At 32.8% G+C, this 20,449-nt stretch overlaps 2 protein-coding genes and 1 long non-coding RNA gene across 9 annotated transcripts; 1 reads left to right on the top strand and 2 right to left on the bottom strand.

Annotated features, from left to right (window-relative positions):
• The first annotated feature begins 4,392 nt into the window (after window positions 1–4,392).
• On the top strand, window positions 4,393–11,602 carry LOC105155966 (Protein kinase superfamily protein). The gene is made up of 15 exons (XM_011071964.3): window positions 4,393–5,048; window positions 5,183–5,244; window positions 6,601–7,530; window positions 7,629–7,695; window positions 7,788–7,850; window positions 8,050–8,113; window positions 8,221–8,314; window positions 8,411–8,494; window positions 8,584–8,673; window positions 8,803–8,830; window positions 9,046–9,570; window positions 9,671–9,732; window positions 10,766–10,875; window positions 10,947–11,034; window positions 11,113–11,602. The coding sequence occupies exons 1-15, from the start codon at window positions 4,598–4,600 to the stop codon at window positions 11,368–11,370; spliced, it is 2,976 nt and encodes a 991-aa protein (XP_011070266.1). The 5' UTR covers window positions 4,393–4,597; the 3' UTR covers window positions 11,371–11,602.
• On the bottom strand, window positions 7,170–11,763 carry LOC105155965 (uncharacterized). Of its 7 annotated transcripts, none has more exons than XR_016064056.1 (7): window positions 11,598–11,763; window positions 11,204–11,313; window positions 10,933–11,004; window positions 10,696–10,853; window positions 9,642–10,120; window positions 9,364–9,518; window positions 8,885–9,114 (listed from the first exon to the last, which is right to left on the bottom strand). It is a non-coding gene; the product is annotated as an uncharacterized LOC105155965 (long non-coding RNA). The 7 variants fall into 7 exon arrangements; XR_016064057.1 differs by having other exon boundaries at window positions 11,477–11,599; XR_016064055.1 differs by lacking the exons at window positions 11,204–11,313; window positions 11,598–11,763 and adding an exon at window positions 7,170–7,309 and having other exon boundaries at window positions 9,001–9,114; window positions 10,933–11,071.
• A 2,219-nt stretch (window positions 11,764–13,982) lies between these two features.
• Window positions 13,983–16,884, bottom strand: LOC105155964 (bax inhibitor 1). Its single transcript, XM_011071963.3, has 6 exons — window positions 16,677–16,884; window positions 15,814–15,957; window positions 15,633–15,724; window positions 14,596–14,782; window positions 14,342–14,497; window positions 13,983–14,237 (listed from the first exon to the last, which is right to left on the bottom strand). Exons 1-6 carry the CDS (start codon window positions 16,791–16,793, stop codon window positions 14,187–14,189), a joined length of 747 nt encoding a protein of 248 aa, XP_011070265.1. The 5' UTR covers window positions 16,794–16,884; the 3' UTR covers window positions 13,983–14,186.
• Between the last annotated feature and the right edge of the window lie 3,565 nt (window positions 16,885–20,449).

Genomic DNA, 20,449 nt, shown 5'->3' with positions numbered 1-20,449 from the left:
AAGGGAATTACACTCCCCTCCCTTGAGGTTTGGGGTAATTACTCGTAGACTCCCTGTTATTTGAAAAATTACATCTAGCACCCCTGAGGTTTACTTCCGTCTAACAAATAAGTCCCCTCCATTAGTCAAAGTCCACTGAATTTACTGATATTAACAAAAGAATTGAATGAAAATTGATGTTTACCATCGATTGACTTATTACTGACTTATTCCAAGTCAAATAATTTTTCTGGACTAAAATATTCTTATAATGGTGAACCTTCTCACATGCATTAATGCGTGAAGATGTATGAGAGTAATTTGGTCATAAAAAAAAACTTATTTGATCTGCAGTAAGTCAATAATAAGTCAACAGGAGGTAAATATAGATTTTTTTTCTTATTCTTTTTTGTTAATATCAGCAATTCGGTAAATCTTGACTAACGGATGATTTATTTGTTAGATGGAAGCTAATTTCAAGGATGTTAAATATAATTTTCCAAACCATAGGAGGTCCACGTATAATTATACCAAGCCTCAAAGAAGGAGAGTATAATTACCCCTTAATTCAATCGAACGACATACTACTTTAGTGGTTGACATATGCTCAGCGACACGATTGCATAATGACTAGGCATCATCAATCATTATTTAAATATCACGAGCTTGTCAAATATCGTACATTATAACCAATTACTTACTTATTCCGACTTAATCTAATTGAAATAAATTTATTAAGTAATGTATTCTTTGCTTTGCCATTCACCGTTTTCTAGTTCACTAAATCGGATTGACAATATGATAACTTAGTTAAAAAATACAAGAACAATCGTCCATTGTTTGAAGCAAACCGACAAAGGGTTCGACGTGTACGTGGAGTGGATCATTACAACAACTATTTTCACTTTCTATATTCGTAGGACGATGTGTCGTCATATGCAAGAAATGTGTAGTAGCCAACATAGAATTATCCCAACTTTTGTATTTATTTGAAGGAATTTTATGTATTTCAGTAAATTAGAAGACTCTTTTACGTATCGTACTTTGTCATTTTTAGAATTAAACGGTGCTAACGACTAATACTAAAAATTACTAATACGTGTGAAGTTTATTGAAATATATAAATTCTCAAGTTTTTGGACTTCAAAGTGGTACAAATTAATAAAAAGAGAAAAATGCAAGTAATCCCCTTGTGATATCGTAAATGAACAAATTACCCCCTTATGAAAAAAGAAATAGCGACTTACCCCTCTATGATTTTTAAAATAAAGCAATTTACCTTCCTGTATAAGGAGGTAAATTGTTTTATTTTAAAAAGTATACGAGGGGTAAATTACTATAATTTTTTCATAAAGGAGTAATGTGCTTATTTTCAACATCACATGGGTGAATTGCTGTTCACCCCTAATTACAAGGCCATGTGTCTTACCCCAATTCATTGTGAATATGTGGTTTTGTTGAAGATAAATTATTGAATTCATTCTAAATACTTATGTACTTAGTGTAAATTCTTTACCAGGCCATAATACAGTCTTCTCTCTTGTCAGTCAAACAGATGAAATATTAGAAATTTATTTTCACAATTTATATGTTTCTATTAAATAAAATTATCCGTGATTACACTAAGGGTTCGTTTGGTTCAAAAGAGGAAAAAATGAAGTAAAAGGGGGAAGAAAAGAATAATAGCTTTTCTTGAAATGATTTGGTATGATTGGAAGGGAAGTAAATCTTAAATACTTCTCCTTGTTTGGTATAAAGAAAAACTGATTGAGAAGAAAATACTAATTTTTGTAATTTTACTGAATAACTTTTTTCTTCATTTTTTGTACTAATAAATAAATTAATTAATATTATACTAATATAATTTTAATATATCAAAAATTTAAAAACCTTATTAATAAAATATTTATCAAATAAGAATATAAATATTTTTATTAATAAAAATATTAATCAGAAGTAATATTGTTTATTTATTCTAAACCGGTTAGTTTAAATAAAATAAAAATTACAAACAATATTTCCAACTAACGAATTCGAGTTCAAATATCAATGCCTTTGTTTGTATCAAAAACAACTTTGGAGAAAAATTATATATATATAATATAGTAAAGTAAATAAACATAAAACTGTACTTTTTTTGTCCTTCTGGCTTTATACTTCCACTTTTCAACCCAATTTTGGACGAAAACAAAAATGGACTATGGGGGGATTTTATATAAATCGAGTTTTACTTCACCTCCATCTTTTCCACATAACCAAATACCAAATTATCTCTTATACATTCATTTTTACTCCCACTTCTCTTATACTCCCACATTTCCCCCAGTCAAACACGCTCTAAATAAATGTGTTGTAATTTACACCTTCTTGAGGGCATATATACATGGGATTCTCTCTTCAATTCCCTCCAACATCCCAACCAGTGTTAGGATATATTTTCATCTTTTTATTTTTCTCATCCCAAAATATATCCTTCAAAAAATGTATCCTCCTCACAATTCTTTTTATTGCAAATATTTTAGAAAAACTATAGTAATGCATAAAACCTGTGGCACACTCAATTAAGTATGCAAAAATAAAAAATAAAAAAAAAATAAATAAATAAAACAAGAAAGTTATAAAAAATTAAAAAATTAGTGGAAGTTGAGAACGACACTTGTGAAAAGAAAGAGAGCATTAAGAAACTGATAAAAGAATATTAAAAATACAAAAAAAATAAAAAAATATCAAAATAGTGTTATTACTTAATAATAAGAACACTCATATGAGTGTGCCAAAATTTTAAAGATTATTTTTTATTTTTAAAATTGTATTTTAATTAAAGGAATTAGAAATATTACAAAAATAAGAAATTATAAGAAGTTAAAATTAGTGGGAGTTGAGAAAAATAGACAATTTGAATGTCAAGAAAAGAGGGAGAAAACTTAAAAACAATTGATGAAATAATGCTAAAAATAAAAATAAAAAATAGACAAAGAATTATGAGATAAAAGAGTGCTATCACTTAACAATAAAATATATATCGATATGAAAATAAATATATTAAATAGATAACTATTATTTTCATATTTATTACATACGTTGAGTCTGTTTACGGATGGCAAGTTCCATTTAGGGTGAATTTGGTATTGATATTAAGAGGTTTGGAGTCAAATTTATCGGACCAAGTGGGTTTTGGGCCGGGTTAGGGGTTTTCTACCGGACTTGCCCCAGTTTTTTTAATAAATATTATTTATTATTTATATATTTGTATGTAATGCATTATTAATAGAAATTATGATATTATATGTAAATTTTTAAATAATTTTATATATTTCCAACTCTATATAAGAAATATAAAAAAATAAAAATTATTTAAATTTATTATTTATATTATATAATTCATTTCAGATAAAAAAAATAACTATGTTAAATTACCTACATTATTAACCGACAATAAAAAAAATAGTTGAGTGTATTATGTAATTCATTTTAGATAAAAAAGTTATGTTAATTTAAATTATAGCCTTATTTAGAAATTAAAAAACTAAATGAATGTTTCTTTATATCATATATAAAAAATATCATGTCCAGTTCTACACATGTAATTATTAGTCTACTTTTATAGTAGTATGTATATGTTGTTTCTTTGTTCCATTTAAAGTCGCTGACTGATTTAAAAATATTATTATACTTCGTATCGAATATTGTGCTTTAGAGACATCGGTCTAATAAAAAAAAAAATCAATTTAAAAAAATTATATTATCTTACAAATTAATTATATTCATTTTGTTTCTTATAAAGATACGAAACAAAATTCAAAAAAAAAATGGCTAGTAGGACAGGGTGGGGTTTGGCAAAGTGGGCGAAATCTCGGATCCAACCAAACCCGTATTCGCCCCGTTTGCCTTTTCTAAATCTGCTCGACTGCCCCTAATAATAAAAAAAAAGGAGATGTGGAAAATGCTCGACATTGTTTGGATTTATGTTTTCGCATTTACCAAGATAAGATAAAACACACTTAATGTTTATTTTTGTGTTTTTACACCTTATCCGTGTGTTCTTTTATTTTTTAATTTTCTATATATAATATATATATATATATAATATAAAACAGACATGATTTGATAATAAACAGTGATTTTTGTGTTTCAAATCCTAGCATAAAACCTATACCATTTATTTTAAAATATTTTAAATGATCCCAAAACACAAATCGAAACATATTATTTATTTTCAATACACACTTACTCATTTCTATTTTTCTCTAACTATTTTCAAAATACAAAACAAAATATTTAAAATACAAATCCAAACATGTGGCTCAGTTTTAACATATGCACTTAAAAAAAAGCGAATACACACACTAAGGGAGTGTTAGTATGTGAAAACTGGGGATGGAGAAGTATACAAAGTACAAACCGTGGGCCATAGCCCAAAAACACAAACAAGCCGTTTTGGTTTCTGAAATTTGTTGGCGGGAACTCTTTCCATTTTATCTCAAAGACCTACTCAATCATTCGTTTCCCGCCTCTCTCTCAACCCAACTTTTACTCGTTTTCTCGATCTCTGGATCACGATAAGAAGTATTAGAATAGTTGATGTGTTTATTTAATTAAATATTTGCCGATCTGAGTAATGGAGATTCTGCCGGCGAATTCGGAGGTCGCGCTCCAACTCCGAACGAGTCAAATCAGCACCACCACCGCAGCCGCCGCCTGGCATGTTCTCGGTCTTTTGCTCAGCCATGGGCGCCCTGCCCGGTTGTCCGAGCTGGTGTCGAGTATTGAGTTCTTTTATCCTACTCCGGATTTTATACGCTTCCTCTGCTCAATCCCCGATTCGCCTCTCCGATTCACACAAAATCACTTTGTCACATTGTCGCAAATAGGACTAGCTGCTGTCGCCCAATTCTTTGCAAATTCTGATGTCACGAGATACCTGGATTTTCCCAAGGTTATGCCGCGGTTTTTGGCAAATGATAGGTCCAATGGTATAGTGAGGACATACTGTAGGAAAAGGAAGAGGGGGACCTCGGAGATTGAGGACTTGACGCTAAAGAAAAAGAGTTATTTCCAGGATTTTGATGGTAAAAGGAAATTTTTTTATGCTTGGTGTTTCCTTTCCTTTCCAGTGGTTTTTAACTTCATTGTTCAGGTTTTCTTTCCTGTTCTTTTCTTTTCTTTTATTTTTTGGCGATCTGACCCTTTGTATGAATGGCAGAGGAGAAGACAAATGAGATGTTGATGAGGATGCATGATGGCTTTTGGGGTGTATATAATCAAGTAATGTTAACGCTTTATTTTTATGATGTTTGAATTTATTTATTTAGTCTGATCTCTGTGATACAGCTTAATTTAATTTCTCTCTACAAAAATAGGTGAAATAAGCAATAGAATAGCTTTATTGATGAATAATTGCCTAACATTGTACGATTTTGTAACACTTATGTAAAAGTGGAGTGTAGGTAGGTGGTATGATCTTGTACATAATGCACTTGCAACAGCAAACATAGAGATCAAATTTGGTGTGCCACGTTTCTATTAACATAAATTAGTGATTCCCATGTCTGGAGATTTTATAGGATACCAGTTGATAGCAAGATGTCAATTTTTTAGCAAACCTCGTTTGAGCTGAAGAGAGCCTAATTCACAAGTAAGCCGGTTTTAAGAACCTTAACAATATTAAGGTGTATAGCCAGGGATAATGCTACTGATTGAGTTCTTAATGCTAGTCCGATCCCAACAAAGCAGTTGAAGATGCATCTATAACTCAATCGGTGTAAGTCTGGCGAACAATGAACTGACAGTGACCTAGGGTGAACGACCCCTAGCTTTTTTGGAATATTAGTTATATAACATTTTGAAGTAAAGTTTTTAGCAATCGTTGGCTACCCTCCTTTCTTTAGCTTTTGCAAACTGTTGATTATTTTATTTGGAGAACTCAAAAGTGATTCTAGCTTGGTTGCTGAATGTTCCTACAAATCGTGGAAGATCAACAGTAATTTGTGTTTAGGCTGTCAAACACCTGCACATATCATAAAGTAGGTCCCATCTGATTTTGGGAGCCTCAACAATCGGACTATATTGACCCTAAATCTTTATGAGATATCAAATTATGTTGCATGAACTTGATTTGGCTGGTGGACCTGTCGAGCAAGCCATTTGACTTATGATTTACTGAATTCTAACTCAGCTGTCTTATACATTCGAGGTCCAAGCCAGACATGAGGACTGGGCTAAGGAGGTTTAGGATAAGGATTTACTTATGTTCTAGGCTTTTTTTTTTCTGAGACTGAATAGACCACTGGAAACTCAAGCAATTTTTTCCACTTCAATCCATTTTAATTTCTATTTTATTAAAACAGAGCTATTCTAGCTCATTTACTTACCATACTAGAGTGATGCGACTTTTTTTTCTTTTTCTTTTAGGCATGTCTTCTCTTGCATGTTTGCAAATGCACAGCTGCATCTTTGCATTTTCTCACCTTGTGAGTCTGTCATATTTCATATATTATTTTTCTATGTTGGAACTTTCAGTCTTTACAGCACATTTCCAGTACTCCTATGATCCTTTATTCTCATTTTCTAACCATAATTCTACATTGACATTCAATGACATTCAAACCCAAAATGTTGCAGGGTATTGAGACTCTCTCACCGCTCTTGGCATATGATTGTCAGAGACTAGAGAAGATTATGTTTAAACCTGCCACGATAACAAAGCACAGTTCTGGACAATTAGGTTTTGAAACAGAGAATGTTGGACATGGATATACTAAGATGGGAGTTATAGTTTTAAACAAGGAAGAGCTTGGTTATTTACATCGGAAAAGATCTAAATCCGACTCTCTATTTCGAGGCAGATTTCCACATATAGACAAACAAATGGTGGCAGAACATCCTTTACATTCTGTCCCACATCCAGCTCTCTCACTTTATCCTTGTGTGATGGGTAACTCAGAAGGGAGCAGAATCAGTGATATTGATATTGTAAATATTAATGATATAAATGTTTGTACCTCATCTAAGTTAGAAGTATATGAACAGATTGCTGTTTCACAAGTAGAGAATGATGTTGTTGATCAAGTGTACGAGTCATTAACTGAAGATGTGAATTGGAAGAGGAAGGAAGTTTCAATACATGAATTTGGTAGAAGCAGAGGGCATAAGGAAAATCAGCAAATGCACACCACATATACTGATAGATATCACATAGATAACCCTGAGAAGACTCTGGATAAAGCCAATAATGTGGCACTACTTCATGTTGGACCAAGAACAGATGATCACCTGCAGAGCCAGGGACACATGCCGAATCACCTTCTGAAATACTCCTCAATGCCCAAACCTGACCAGAAGGATGAACCAAATGACAGGGATAAGACACTTTGCTTGACCATGAAGAGTAGCAACCACCTTCCTGATGGAGGACCAGAGCAATTTAAAGCAGATAAGAAGCCGGACTTGGACAAGCAGAAAACAAAGTGCAACGGTGACCAGTACATGAATACTAAAGAAAAGAGGGCAGCATCCACGGAGATCAGGAAACGAGCTTCCTCCGTCTCCAAGGTAAGCTCGATCTGAAATTCTGGTCTGCTAGAATATAGGTATTTTTGCTTCAATAAGTATATACCTTGTAGCTAAGATGATCAATACTTTGTTTGCAGAATCACAATGAGCAAAAACCTTTTCCTGACTTTGAATCGTTTACAGTAGAAGAAGAAGAGGGTTCAGGTATCATTTTGTTGAGCATTAGAGGTTAATAAATTCTGGGAAAGTTGTTTCTCATGTGTTGCTGATCCAAGTTTTGCTCTTACCTACTGCAGGAGGTTACGGTACAGTTTACCGGGCAAGAAGAAAAGCTGATGGAGTCACATTTGCCATCAAATGTAGGAGCTTAGTATGCTATTATAGCCTTCTCTTTTGATTGACATTTGCCATCTTTTAGTTATGCAAATTTCCTATGACTTAACACTCAATATGATATCAAGAAATAAAATAAAGCATACGGGGATGCCGTAACGTTTTGTAGAAACCTAAATATAATGCTTAACCACTTTTTAAGTTTCCTTCTTCATGGTTTTCCAGGTCCTCATGTCAATGCCAATAGAAACTATGTCCACAATGAGTTGAAAATGCTGGAGCGACTGGGGTAAATCATACCATAAAAGATACTTAATTCGTAACATTTTATCAATGCTTATGAAATTTTATTTTGGTACTTGCTACCATCCTACAATTTGTTGTACTTCATGACAGGGGCAAAAACTTTGTGATAAAATATGAAGGTTCATTTAAGAGTGGGCATGCTGACTGTCTTGTTTTGGAGCATGTTGAGCATGACAGACCTGAGGTAGTTACATTCATTTTAATCTTTCTTTTAGTTGACATAGTCAATATTCACCATAAATACTGTTCCTCAGCCTTGGTAATTTTATATAACATGCAGATTTTGAAGAGAGAAATAAACATTATTCAGTTACAATGGTATGGCTATTGTCTTTTTAAAGCCCTTGCTGGTCTGCATAAGCAGGTGATGATAACAGATTCATTTATCATAAAATAAATAGGATACTTTATAGAAGAAGAACAAACGAATTATTGTCCTTCTTATGCTTACAGGATATTGTCCACAGAGATGTTAAACCTGGCAATTTTCTTTACTCCCGCAAGGTCAATAAAGGTTACCTGATTGATTTCAATCTTGCATTCGTGAGTGACTTGCTTGTGATCTATTACATTTTCTTTTCAACTTTTACAAGTTCTGGTGTACTTCCTTTTCAATTTGTATGTGGTCAACCTGGTATTTATTTTGGTATTCTCGGTTTTCATTTTCAACAGGATATGCGCAAAAAATATGGGACCGTTGGTGAGTGTTTGTTATTATATTTCTTGTTACCTTCTCCAACATTCTAGGTGGGACTTGCAAGCAACATGTGTTGTTATTCTGACCAAACAACATATATTACGATCAAGATTCTTAAATATGACTTTCGGTTGCGGATTAGCTAGTGGGCATTGTAAGAGACTTGAATTTACCATCCCAACCATATTCACTTATTGGCCTTCCTTTCTGTGCTACAGATAGTTCCAAAGCGGGGCATAATTTGAACTTTGATCAAGCTCCTACTGCCCTGACCAAATATCTACCATCTGCAAAAAGTAGGAAGTTATCAAATACAAGATTTCCAGAAGCAGTCAATAAAACTGCAGGAAAAGTCTCCAAGTCCCTATTACCACCTGGGAACCTGAAAAATAAGGTTGACAAAGCAAAGGTTTTAACTGACACTAGCAGTAGGAATATCATCAAAAGCCAGGGTGCTGATGTGTCTGGGGTAACTTCTGCCAAGGATGCAACAAGCACTAGAACACCATCCGCAGAAAGGTTGAGAGAACCCTTACCGAGCCAAGGTAGAAAGGAGCTGATAAGCCTGGTGCAGGAAGCCCTGCAGGGTGGAAATCATGTATCTGTAAAGGCTCCCATGTCTAAGCGGAAAAGAGTTGCTGCACATCCTGGAGATACTGATAGCAAATTTTTGTATCCAACTCCAATGCCACTGCATGCAAATGGTATTGCTATTGGTGGTGCTGGATTAGTGAAAAACAAAGGTTTCTGTTCTTTTCTTCCTTGTTGGACAGTGTAAATTAGACAATATGGACTTGGAGTGAAAGTGATAGACCTTAAGTTGCTATATCATGTTGTTTGTAGGTGATGGGAAGCACAGGCGAGAAGGTCCATGTGTTGGAACTAAAGGCTTTAAAGCTCCAGAGGTACGACGCTTCGACCTTTCTTTTCTTTGCATGGGTTGGGGGGAGCAGGTGGTTAGTAAGGCTTGCATCTTCATGTGAATATTTGGTGCTCAGTAACTCTTTTCAGGACAAAAAGTTCTTAGAAATTTGTTATTATCCTCGAAATAGGATTAAAGAAGAGAAAATGTTACCTTTACATTGAAAGGGATTTGTTGTCTATCCAAGTTCTGATTCTGGGAGTCAAAACTGTCGTTACTGAGGTCTGCATAGTATGGATATTAGCAGTTCTCTTTCTTTTAGCTCTTAACGTGTAGGCAAAATAAATTATCGTAGTTACCCGTCCAGCATTGCATTTACAAAATGCTCTTATTTTTTTCCCTTCTCCCCTCTTTTGCTGTCCAGTAGTATCCTATCAAAGTTCCCAAGGCCAATACTTCAAACCAACCAGTCTCTTTCTTCTATTATTTTATGAATTAGGCAAAATAAAGCAATCTTAGACTAAGAAATAAATCATTTGCCATGCAAATAGTGACTTCTGTTTAAATAATGGGATCCAATCTTTCTTTAAATGTATAGTAGCCTTTAACAATATCTTAAGAAATATGTTTTTATAAGGAGGGGTCGTGCAACTATTCAGAAGTAGATTTTCTTAGTGAATGTTATTGTTATGGAGACAAACCTGATCATAGATTCTTCTGGGAAAGATGTTCTGTTTGACCTGTGGATTAACTGAGCTAAAACGCACAGCCTCATGGTCTTATGTTCCAGTTTGCCCATTGAATGATTTTTAACTATACACCATGCCAATACATGCCAACCAAATTTGAGCATCTTACTTGTTATAACATTTTCCGTGGAGCACCATAAATATGGTTCTAAAATTTCCTTAATTTTGTACCAGAAAACGCAATATTAGGAAGAAATAGAACATTTAAAACACAAAAAAGTGAGACCTTGGCTAATAGTTGTGAAAGAAAGATTTACCAATATATCAGGAAAGAACTTAATTCTCCCAATCACTGAAAGAGAACTGAATGCTGAGTGCTTTTTTCAGGTGCTGTTCAGATCTCTACACCAAGGCCCTAAGGCTGATATTTGGTCTGCTGGAGTGACCTTACTGTACCTGATGATTGGTCGCGCACCTTTCATTGGCGACACTGATCAGTAAGAACTACAGAGGCTTATAACTTAAGCTTCATTGTTTTGAAACAATACACTCACCGTTGCATGTGCAGGAACATAAAAGAGATTGCAACATTGAGGGGCAGTGAAGATTTGTGGGAAGTTGCCAAGCTACACAACCATGAATCATTATTCCCAACGGTACAACTATATTAAAATTTTATTTCGTACTCTAATTTTGCCTCAGGACTTCCTCTGAGACTATCGTTTCTTGAACAGGAACTACTTGATGTAAAATACTTGTCACCTGTTAAACTGCAAGACTGGTGTGCACGAAATACACGAAGACCAGATTTCGTCAAGAACATACCTGCATCACTATTTGATCTTGTGGATAAGTGTTTAACGGTGAATCCACGACAGAGAATCAGTGCGGAGGAAGCTCTCAGGCATCAATTTTTCGCACCATGCCATGAGGCTCTGAGAAAGCATAGGCCAGAAAGAGGGGTCAATAGAGAATCTGGGAGTATTCAATGAAGAGTCGCAGCTGTATGAAGTAGTTTTAGCGACTTCACCAAACATTTTTTTATCATATTGCAGCTGTAATGATACAGAAATAGGCAGTTTGTCCATTCAAACCTACCTTCAATACTGTTTCTCCTATCTGTGTAAAGCAGTTTTGTACTATTCCTTCTTGCTGTATTTTAGGCAATTATTTGATATTTTCAATTCTAATTTTACTATGAAAATAAGATAATACTTACAGTTCTTTGTACTGTTTGTGTATTAGTTGAATTGGGAGGAGGCAATTGTTTGTTGAAATAAATAATGAAGAGGCCAGACTTTGCAATCGTCCTAAAACGGATGTTGATGCTTATCAAATTTGCAGCACTATAAAGTTTATGCTTGTAACAAAAAGAATGTTGCAAAAATAAAGAGGAATCTGCAAAATGATGTGTAAATTAGTACGAGCTTTTCTATATCTATTTCCATCTATATTGATCCTATTATAAAAGTATGAATAGATTTAGAGACTTTTTTTTTTATTTGAACAAAATATCTTTGTAATTATGCTAGTTGAGTGGTATTTATGTAAATTAATATTATAATTATATAAAACTAAATTAAAAAACACATTGAATTAATCCAAAATGACTAGCCCAGAAAGGAACAAAGAACCCAACACTCCCTATATCAGCCCACGAAGGAGGTAGGAGTCCAAGATGTTCAAGACTTAGCCTAAAGATATGGCCAAACAATGTTATTGGCTCGAGGCCCATGCTTAGACATTTTTCAACATGGCATATTTCTAGTTTGCAAGTCTACCTCTTAGCCAACATGGAAGGCACGAGCTCAAGGGGATCCCCTAAACCCTGGACTCCTCAGCTAGGAAGACTCTTTGTGGTTAGAAGTCTTCAGCAATGAAGGATTCCCCTCAACCTAGAGATATACTTTCAATAGCAAAAATAATAGAGGATAATAACAGATTATGTCTTCTTAAAACAACTTTTATCCACTCTTTCAGAAAATGGAAGAAACGTGGAAAGCCCTATCGGAAGAGGATATTCCCCTATAAATACAGGTCTAGTCTTTAGGCGGGGGACACTTCTGAAACCTATTGAATATTGCTATCAACTCTCATCTAGCTATTTCACTCCGATCCTACCATCATACCTCAATTTTCAGTTCATTTGTTTTTTTTATTGATTATTCTCTCTTGAATCCAACACTAATTTAGAGGTGGGGTGCTTAACGTATTGTTTCGTAGGTTCTTTTCCTCAAATCCTTTCACTAATTTATCCCCATCTAAAGTAAAAGTCCAAATTTATTGGAATCATGCTATTTTAGCATGTATTAATATTAGTTGGAAACGTTCAATGTAAATAGATTTTCTAAGGTTCATTGAATTGTTAATATTCATTTCTACAATTATGAAATTTCTATCTTCCTAAGTACATCTCTTGCTATCTACTTATTTTTGTTTCTTTTAAGAATCTAAATCTCTATTATATATGAATTATATATATGTACATATATATATATACAACAACAAAAATATGAGTGTTACTTTGCTTATATTTTATGTTTTTTTCTTGAAGACAAAAATATGTCAGCCCTTAAGATATTAAATTAGTATACAATTAAGTAATCTGATTTTTGCAACACTAAGAGGGTATTTGACTAAATTTTTTTAAAACATTTTATAAGATGTTATAAGAGCTTTTAAAATGTTGAATTTTATTTTAAGATATGCTTTTAAAGTGTTTGAATAAAATAAAATGTTAAAACTTATAAAATGTTAGGGTGTTTGGCATAATAAGGTTTTCAATTGGTTAAAATGACTAAAATAAACATGAAGCCATTAGAATTGAATAAGTTGTTATTTCTTAAGATATTTTATTTAAAAAAAATTAAAACACTTTTATAAATAATACACACATTAAGTTAATTTCAAAAAAAATTTAATCGATAATCTTTTTACATAAAAAAGAAAATGATGGATTATTACCTAATTTGGATAAAAACATACATATATACACTTATCCTAGTCGAATATTAGTGTAAATATATAATTGAAATTTTCTTTATTAATGCAATAATTATTTCTAACAGTGTAATTCGTAATGTCTATATTTATATTTTTCAGTAAATATAATATCAATATCAATCTTATTTTATTTAACTATATAGTTCATTATTGAATCGTAAAGTATTTTTTTGGATATTAAAAAATTAAACAACAAAAAAAAAAAAAAAAATTCAATAAATCCTAGAAAGAGTGTGCTTGTGTGTATGTGTGGGAAAGAGACAGAGAGGACAGTGTGTGTGTGGCTGTGCAACAGATTGCGCACGAGAATGAATATTAAGTTATATTGCATATAAAATTTTATAAAAAAAATTAGAGAAGTTAATTTTTTTCTTTTTCAAAGAGTTTATAAGATCTAAAACATCTTATTTTCTCTTTAAAAAAAATAGACAAAGAAATATTTAGAACTTATAAGATTTTGTTGAAATTCCTTCTACAGACAATATGGCGCGCTCGGGTGTATGAAGTAGAGCCTCTTTTCTCTAAGCCAATTCAGAACTTCTTTAAGAATCGTAGGAGCACAGAAATGCAAAACGAGTAAAAATGAAGTAGAGACAGAATGTAGAGGAAATGTTTCGTTATTGACATCAACTTCACTTAAATCTTCATAAAGCTATTACAATATGTACCATCATCCCACGCAGAAGAAAACCATATTTAACAACATTCCACGAGTCAGAATGAGAAGGAAATTAAGTTGATAGACGAGGATTATTTTCCAAAATGCACTCTAGTTAGCTCTCAACTCCAATTGCCAAGACCCAATCTAGTTCCTCCTCTTCTTCTTCTTCTCTTCCTTCTCAGAAGCGTTCTTCAACTGCAATGTTTCCAAGTTCACAATGAGCAAAACATAATAAGAAACTGTTAACATACTAATGCAACTGTAGATGTTTCCATCTTCAAAAGAAGCATATAACTCACCATGATGATGAGAATCCGGACAAAGACGGCAACGAAATCAGTGAATAGGGTGAGAGCATGCTTCACATAGTCCAGATCCCCAAAATGTGCCTTCTCAATAATATCCTGAGTATCTACTACTATGTAGCCCACAAACACCAAGAGTCCAAAATACAACTGTGCAAGACAAAGGATGAAGTAAAAGTTGTCAGAACGTTTGTGTTCAATTCAGTTATCAGATTGTGCATAACCAAGTTCACAACCACGTCTTATACCTCAAATTTGAAAAGGGCCATGGAACCACCAAAAATTGAGGAAGCAAAGTGCAGCCAGAAAAGGATGGAGAGACCAGAAGAAAGCAGAGCTCCGAGGTACAAGTACTCTCGACGTCTCGCAATCATGGCAGCCGCAGAGAAACAACCAAAAGCCACGGCACAACCGACAAAAGCACTAACAAGAATGCTACAACAGGGAAAATTCATGACATCAGAGCTAGTACCAAACCATAAACCATATTATCTACGAATATTTAGGATAAATTGAGTGCCTACGCAACCAAAAGCCACAGCAAAACCAACAAAAGCACTTACAAGAACGCGACAACAGGGATATCCAAACCATAAACCAAATATCTTTGAGTACTTGGGATAAAGTGAATTCCTAAACAAGATCCTTGACAGCTAAATATTTTAAGGTACCACATAATATATGAAAAGGCACCACATAATATCTGAAAAGGTCCCACATATTCCAACTGACTCCCAGCCGATAGCGACATATAAGAGACAGGTGTTACCATGTAAATACTTAAAATTTCAGCTATCCAAACAGTAGATTATATAACATATTCAGGGTGACAGAAAGATGATACTGCAGAAAGCTTAGCTTTTTCTTTACACGTTCAATATAATGAGGACATCCAGTGGTACCATGTATGCTCATAATGGATTATTTTTCTGATAGTGTTTGCATTCCATACAATGGGTGCTCAAAGATAGTAGTTCAAAAGTTTTTCACATAAAAATGCAATGTTTCAGTGGAGCCAAAGCACGGGAAATTGATAAAACAAATCTGAATAACACACATCCCTATACTGCAGCAACAGAGGCAACAAATAAAGACACTTCCTAAAAGGATCCTAAAGGACATAAAACCATTTTGGCTGTCAACAATAATAAAAACATTCAAAGGACAAAAATTCAAGCACTACCAGAGGAAAAGGAGATACAATCCATATGTTTTGAAATGGAAAATAGGCTCAAAAATTCAAACTAACTTTCAAAAATCTCATGTACTCTAAAGAGACATGTACCTTGAATCAAAGTCAACAGCTAACTCAATCAGAGGACCAATGGAGGCTCCTTCAAAGAGTGCTGCAGCCATAAGAAGCGACACCCTCTTTTGCTGTTGGTTATCAAAGACAAGCATCAGTAAAACAGAAACAATAAATAATAGAGCTACAAGAAGTAATGGATATAAGATTAAAGAAATACCTCTTCATAAGGAGGCGTAGAGAGAAGCCAAATGATGCTACCCATGCACCCAAGAGTGGTCAGAAATCCCCCAATATTCCAAAGAATGTGAAGGTAAGCTCCAACTGCAGATGCTACCAGCGCACAACATAGCGAGAGATAAACCTGAGATCAAGCAACCAAAGGCATCAGCCTCTCTCTGTACTCTCATCTTTATAATTGTAAATGGAAAGATACAGTAAACTGAAAATAAGGAAATACTTCTTCTACAGATTAACAACCTTACAATAAAACAAATCAGCTGAAAAAAATTAGAAACTCAAACATGCCCTCAATATTAGGAATCAATAAAATAAGACAACATATTTAAAAAAAAAAAAAAAAGAACAAACTCAGAAGATGTAATAAGCATAAGATATAAACACCAGTATTAATTCTCGGCCCTATCTTTATCAAGCAAATCAAATACTACCCGGAAAACGTCAGACGATATTACGGAAAGCGTACATGAATTTGTCCGTTAACAGCTAAAGCCCACATTGTTATCAACCACCGACGTAAAAGGGTCCGGGAAGAAAGGAAGTCAGACAATCTAAACCCGTCGGCCCTCTTCTAACCTAATCAAAATGAATTTTCAAAACAACACGATACAATACACATCTTCTCAGCCACAAAAGGCAGAGCCAATTAACCTAATAACTTAACGATCTCTCATAAATCCACCGCGGTACTAACTCCCTCGTTTTTTTCTTAATTCCAACACGCACATCAACACACACAAAATCTGATTAATCCTTCGAGAAAAAAGCTCAGACCAAAACAGAACCTGAAAAGAAAAAAAAATCCACAAACTCAAACAGAAAAAAAAAGTAAAAGAAAAACACCTGCTTGAGATGAGTTTGCACAACTGGAGAAATCTGTCGGAAATTCTTGAGCGAATCATAACTCCAGCTATTCCGAGATGACGATTGCGCATCGAAGAAAGACGTGAAAGAATCCATGGTTCTCCCTTTGAAAGCTTCGCACCCAGTCGTCGATTCAATATATTTAATGATCAAGATCAATATCCATCCAACATACAACACGCCCCCCTATATATATAGAATTCAAGACTGAAGAGGTAACTTCCTCGAAACCACTCTTCCCTTCTATTTTACTTTAATTTTGTTGACATCATTAATTATAGAATAAAGATTTTAAATATATAAATTTCTATCAAATTGTTACTTTAAAAAAAAAATAATAATTAATTAATTTCAAACGCAAGGTCTCGTCAACAACTTCAAAATCATGAATTTGAATCTCATCAAAATTGTGATTGGCTATCTCCATATATAAAGGTATTTGTCACATCTCATGTGATTTTATTATAATGTATTTCATAATTTATTTATATTATAAAAGAAAATCTTGTGCCGTACCAACTTTTAAAACCCAAATTTACCCTTTATTTATTTTTTTTCTCTTTAAAAAAAATTGGTCAAACGCAATTATATTTTCTTTTTCTCTTAACTGCTCAATACTCCATATTTTTTTCCCACTTCTTCATATTTATTGTAATTTATAATTATAATTTATTAATATCACAAATTTCTTTTTTCTTATCATCTCACCGAAGATTTTTTTTATATGATGGTAGAAACCGCGTGCAACGGTTCGTACCAACTTTTAAACATTCAAGTTTACCCCTTGACTCATTTCTTTCATTCAAAAAGATTTGATCATAATAGTAATTTTAGTATTTTTTTAATAAATTTATTAAAATATATATTAAATTTCCTCATACTACTATCCCGTGATCGTTAACTAACTAATCAATAAGAATATTAATTATTTATAAGTTTTAAATATTTTGAACATACATTGAGTGTGCGGTGTACCGCTGGTTTTTAATAACTATTTATATATTAATTGAATTGATCTACGATTTAATTATTTAATTTATTAAAATATTAATATAATATATAATTACCGATTCGATATAAAAAATTAATATTTTAATTTTTTCCTCAACAATTTGTTTGTAATTCTTGAAGTATTTTTATAAATAATAACCAACATTTGCGAGATTTTAATTTTAAATTTGACTGATCTGATGCATATTGTTATTTCTCGCAGCAAAAATCACTTGATATATTCGTGTCTTAATTTTTTATAACATAAAAGGAGCAAATTTTTTTAATAGTAATTAACATGTGATTTTAAATTTAAAAAAATTAAGTACATGTAATTAATTGTTAATTATTTATTATTTAATGTCAAAATAAATACTTAATACTTATTTTTGTAAATTCTCTAAATATAAATATTTATTACTATTATTATAATATGAATTAATTGGTGAGATGGTGCAGTGTGAGACATTTGTTGTGCAGTGGAAGTTGCTAGCAGGTTCTAGCAAAGTGTAAATTTCCCTGGAGATCTCCAGCAACTCCAAACACCGCCCTCCTCTGGAGACACGCAACACCACCAATCAAAACAAGCCATGTCATCAATTTGTTGTCTCTCAACTTATCAAGCATCGCTTTCATGCATGCAATTGGCTATTGTTCTCAAGATAATTGTTTCACTCTTTACAAACTATTCTAGATGATCTTTTCAATGAAATGTTAATTTAGAATTGTTCTCCGGCCATTTTAATCATATTCTTTTTACAATATATATATATATATATATATATGCATTTGGTTGAAGTCCTAAGATCATGATGTTATGAGGTTGGTAGCGCATATAATGGCGACCATGAAACCACCCCCTATGGTTTGATTTAAAATGATACAAGTCGATGAATCGCTCAAGACTGGCATCAGCCATGATTCCTTAGAAACTTGCACTATATGATGCGTGTACAAGATAATTGTCGAGTTTTATAAACAAAGACATAATGTCTGTGCACTTTAGTAGGTGTTTGATGAGGAGTTATCAAATTCACTAAGCTGACCCATAATAGATGTCATATGGAAGTCCTACAGGATATCATCGGTATAACCTGATTGTCATTAAGTGATCTTTTGACTAGAGGTCCCACGGTAGCTTTGTTCATAGGATACATATGACTTGATCATGGTTAACATAGTTATGGTTCCTTCTATAGTTGTAAGGGCTATGTTTCAGACACAGTCAAAGGATACATGGAGGTTGGTGAGTTTCAAGATAGGATTTGCCGCTCATCATGTGATGATGAAGAATCTTCTGCATTTTCTACGTTGTGTGTTCTCCAAAACCCATGGCCATGATAGTTGATCAAATAGGAAAAAGGTTTTCCTTTGTCGATAAATGAGAAACATAGAGTATAGAGAAATTACGTAGATATTGACATTCTAGATGGGACCAAATGCAACTCTGTGCCCTAAAACTTTGATTGGGGTATTGGCATGATGGAAGGACAATATTTGCATAGAACTAGTAATTTACATATTCATATCACCTATTCTCTAATACTGTGGATGATTACTAGATGGTCACCCCGTGCAATAGGTACCCTTGGATTGAAGATACTCAAGAGTGATTATGAGATATGATTTAATTCATTTGTGCATGATAGTTGTCAATTAAATTGAATTTGGTACAAATTTAAGTCTAATTGGGTAGTGAACCTAAAGATTATACACAAATCCATGATGGAATTATTAAAATTAATTAATTGAATTAATTATGGAAAAGAAATCACTTAATTTAAGGACTTAAAATAATTGATTGGATGGTTATTTAATTTGTAGCCCATTTGATAGGAATTCACAAGCATTAATTTGATAATTAAGACTTATGACAACTTAATTAAAATTAACTTATTTGGGCTTAAAAATCAATAAATTAGATTAATTTATTTGGCTTATATTTAATCAAAGAATTGAATATCATGAGCTCAAGAATTGAACTTAATTAATTGAGAATTAATTAAAGGGATAATTATATTTACATCCTCTGACCTATGGTCTATTTACACAAAGCATCCCTTCTTTTGTATAATTATAGAAACTACCCCTAATAACTAAAAAATAGAGATAGTTTGTATAATGATGCTAACATCACTATACAAAAATGTGGAAATTGGCTGGTTTTAGAAACGTTTTATTTAAAATTTGGCATGGTTCGAAAACCAAAAAATAATTTGAACTGGTATTAGGAACGATTTGTGTTCCGTCGTTGATTTTATCAAAAATCGTGCCAAAATAGGCACGGATATTGTACCACATTGAGCGTGATTATTCTTGATAATGCATTTGAATATAAAAAGTTAATTTGTTTGATTGAAACACATGGAATAAATTTAGAAAATGATTTTATGGAATAATTTGGTATGTATTTGGGACGTTCAGAGTAATACTATCAACAAAATTTTGGAACTCTTGGTATTTATGATGGTGATATATTTAGGAACGGTCTTAATAATATTATTAACAGAATTTTGAAACTCTTGGAATTTATAATGGTGAAGATTTAGAATCGGTATTTGGAATTATATGTTTATCAAATTTAGAAATTGTATTGGGGACGATTTGGTATTATTTTGGAACAGTTTCTTGTAACTATTTTAGGATTATGTTTTGGAACTCATTGTGCTTATGCGTATTTATTGTTTGACATACCTTCAGGAATGATCATTGTAATTTAGGAATACTTTTGTGGAACATTGTTAGTAATTGTACTTGAAACG

The sequence above is a fragment of the Sesamum indicum genome, linkage group LG2 (assembly GCF_026168435.1).
Source record: "Sesamum indicum cultivar Baizhima isolate 11 linkage group LG2, ASM2616843v1, whole genome shotgun sequence".
Classification (NCBI taxonomy): Eukaryota; Viridiplantae; Streptophyta; class Magnoliopsida; order Lamiales; family Pedaliaceae; genus Sesamum; species Sesamum indicum.
This window is presented reverse-complemented; position numbering and strand designations above follow the sequence as displayed.

Coding starts and splice junctions, on each gene's coding strand:
- LOC105155966 (XM_011071964.3), top strand. CDS start 4,598: ATGGAGATTCTGCCGGCGAATTCGGAGGTCGCGCTCCAACTCCGAACG. Junction 7,531..7,628: donor GAGCTTCCTCCGTCTCCAAG/GTAAGCTCGATC, acceptor CTTTGTTTGCAG/AATCACAATGAGCAAAAACC. Junction 8,114..8,220: donor AAAATGCTGGAGCGACTGGG/GTAAATCATACC, acceptor ACTTCATGACAG/GGGCAAAAACTTTGTGATAA.
- LOC105155964 (XM_011071963.3), bottom strand. CDS start 16,793: ATGGATTCTTTCACGTCTTTCTTCGATGCGCAATCGTCATCTCGGAAT. Junction 15,725..15,813: donor CTACGCCTCCTTATGAAGAG/GTATTTCTTTAA, acceptor GATAACCAACAG/CAAAAGAGGGTGTCGCTTCT. Junction 14,238..14,341: donor TCCGGATTCTCATCATCATG/GTGAGTTATATG, acceptor GAAACATTGCAG/TTGAAGAACGCTTCTGAGAA.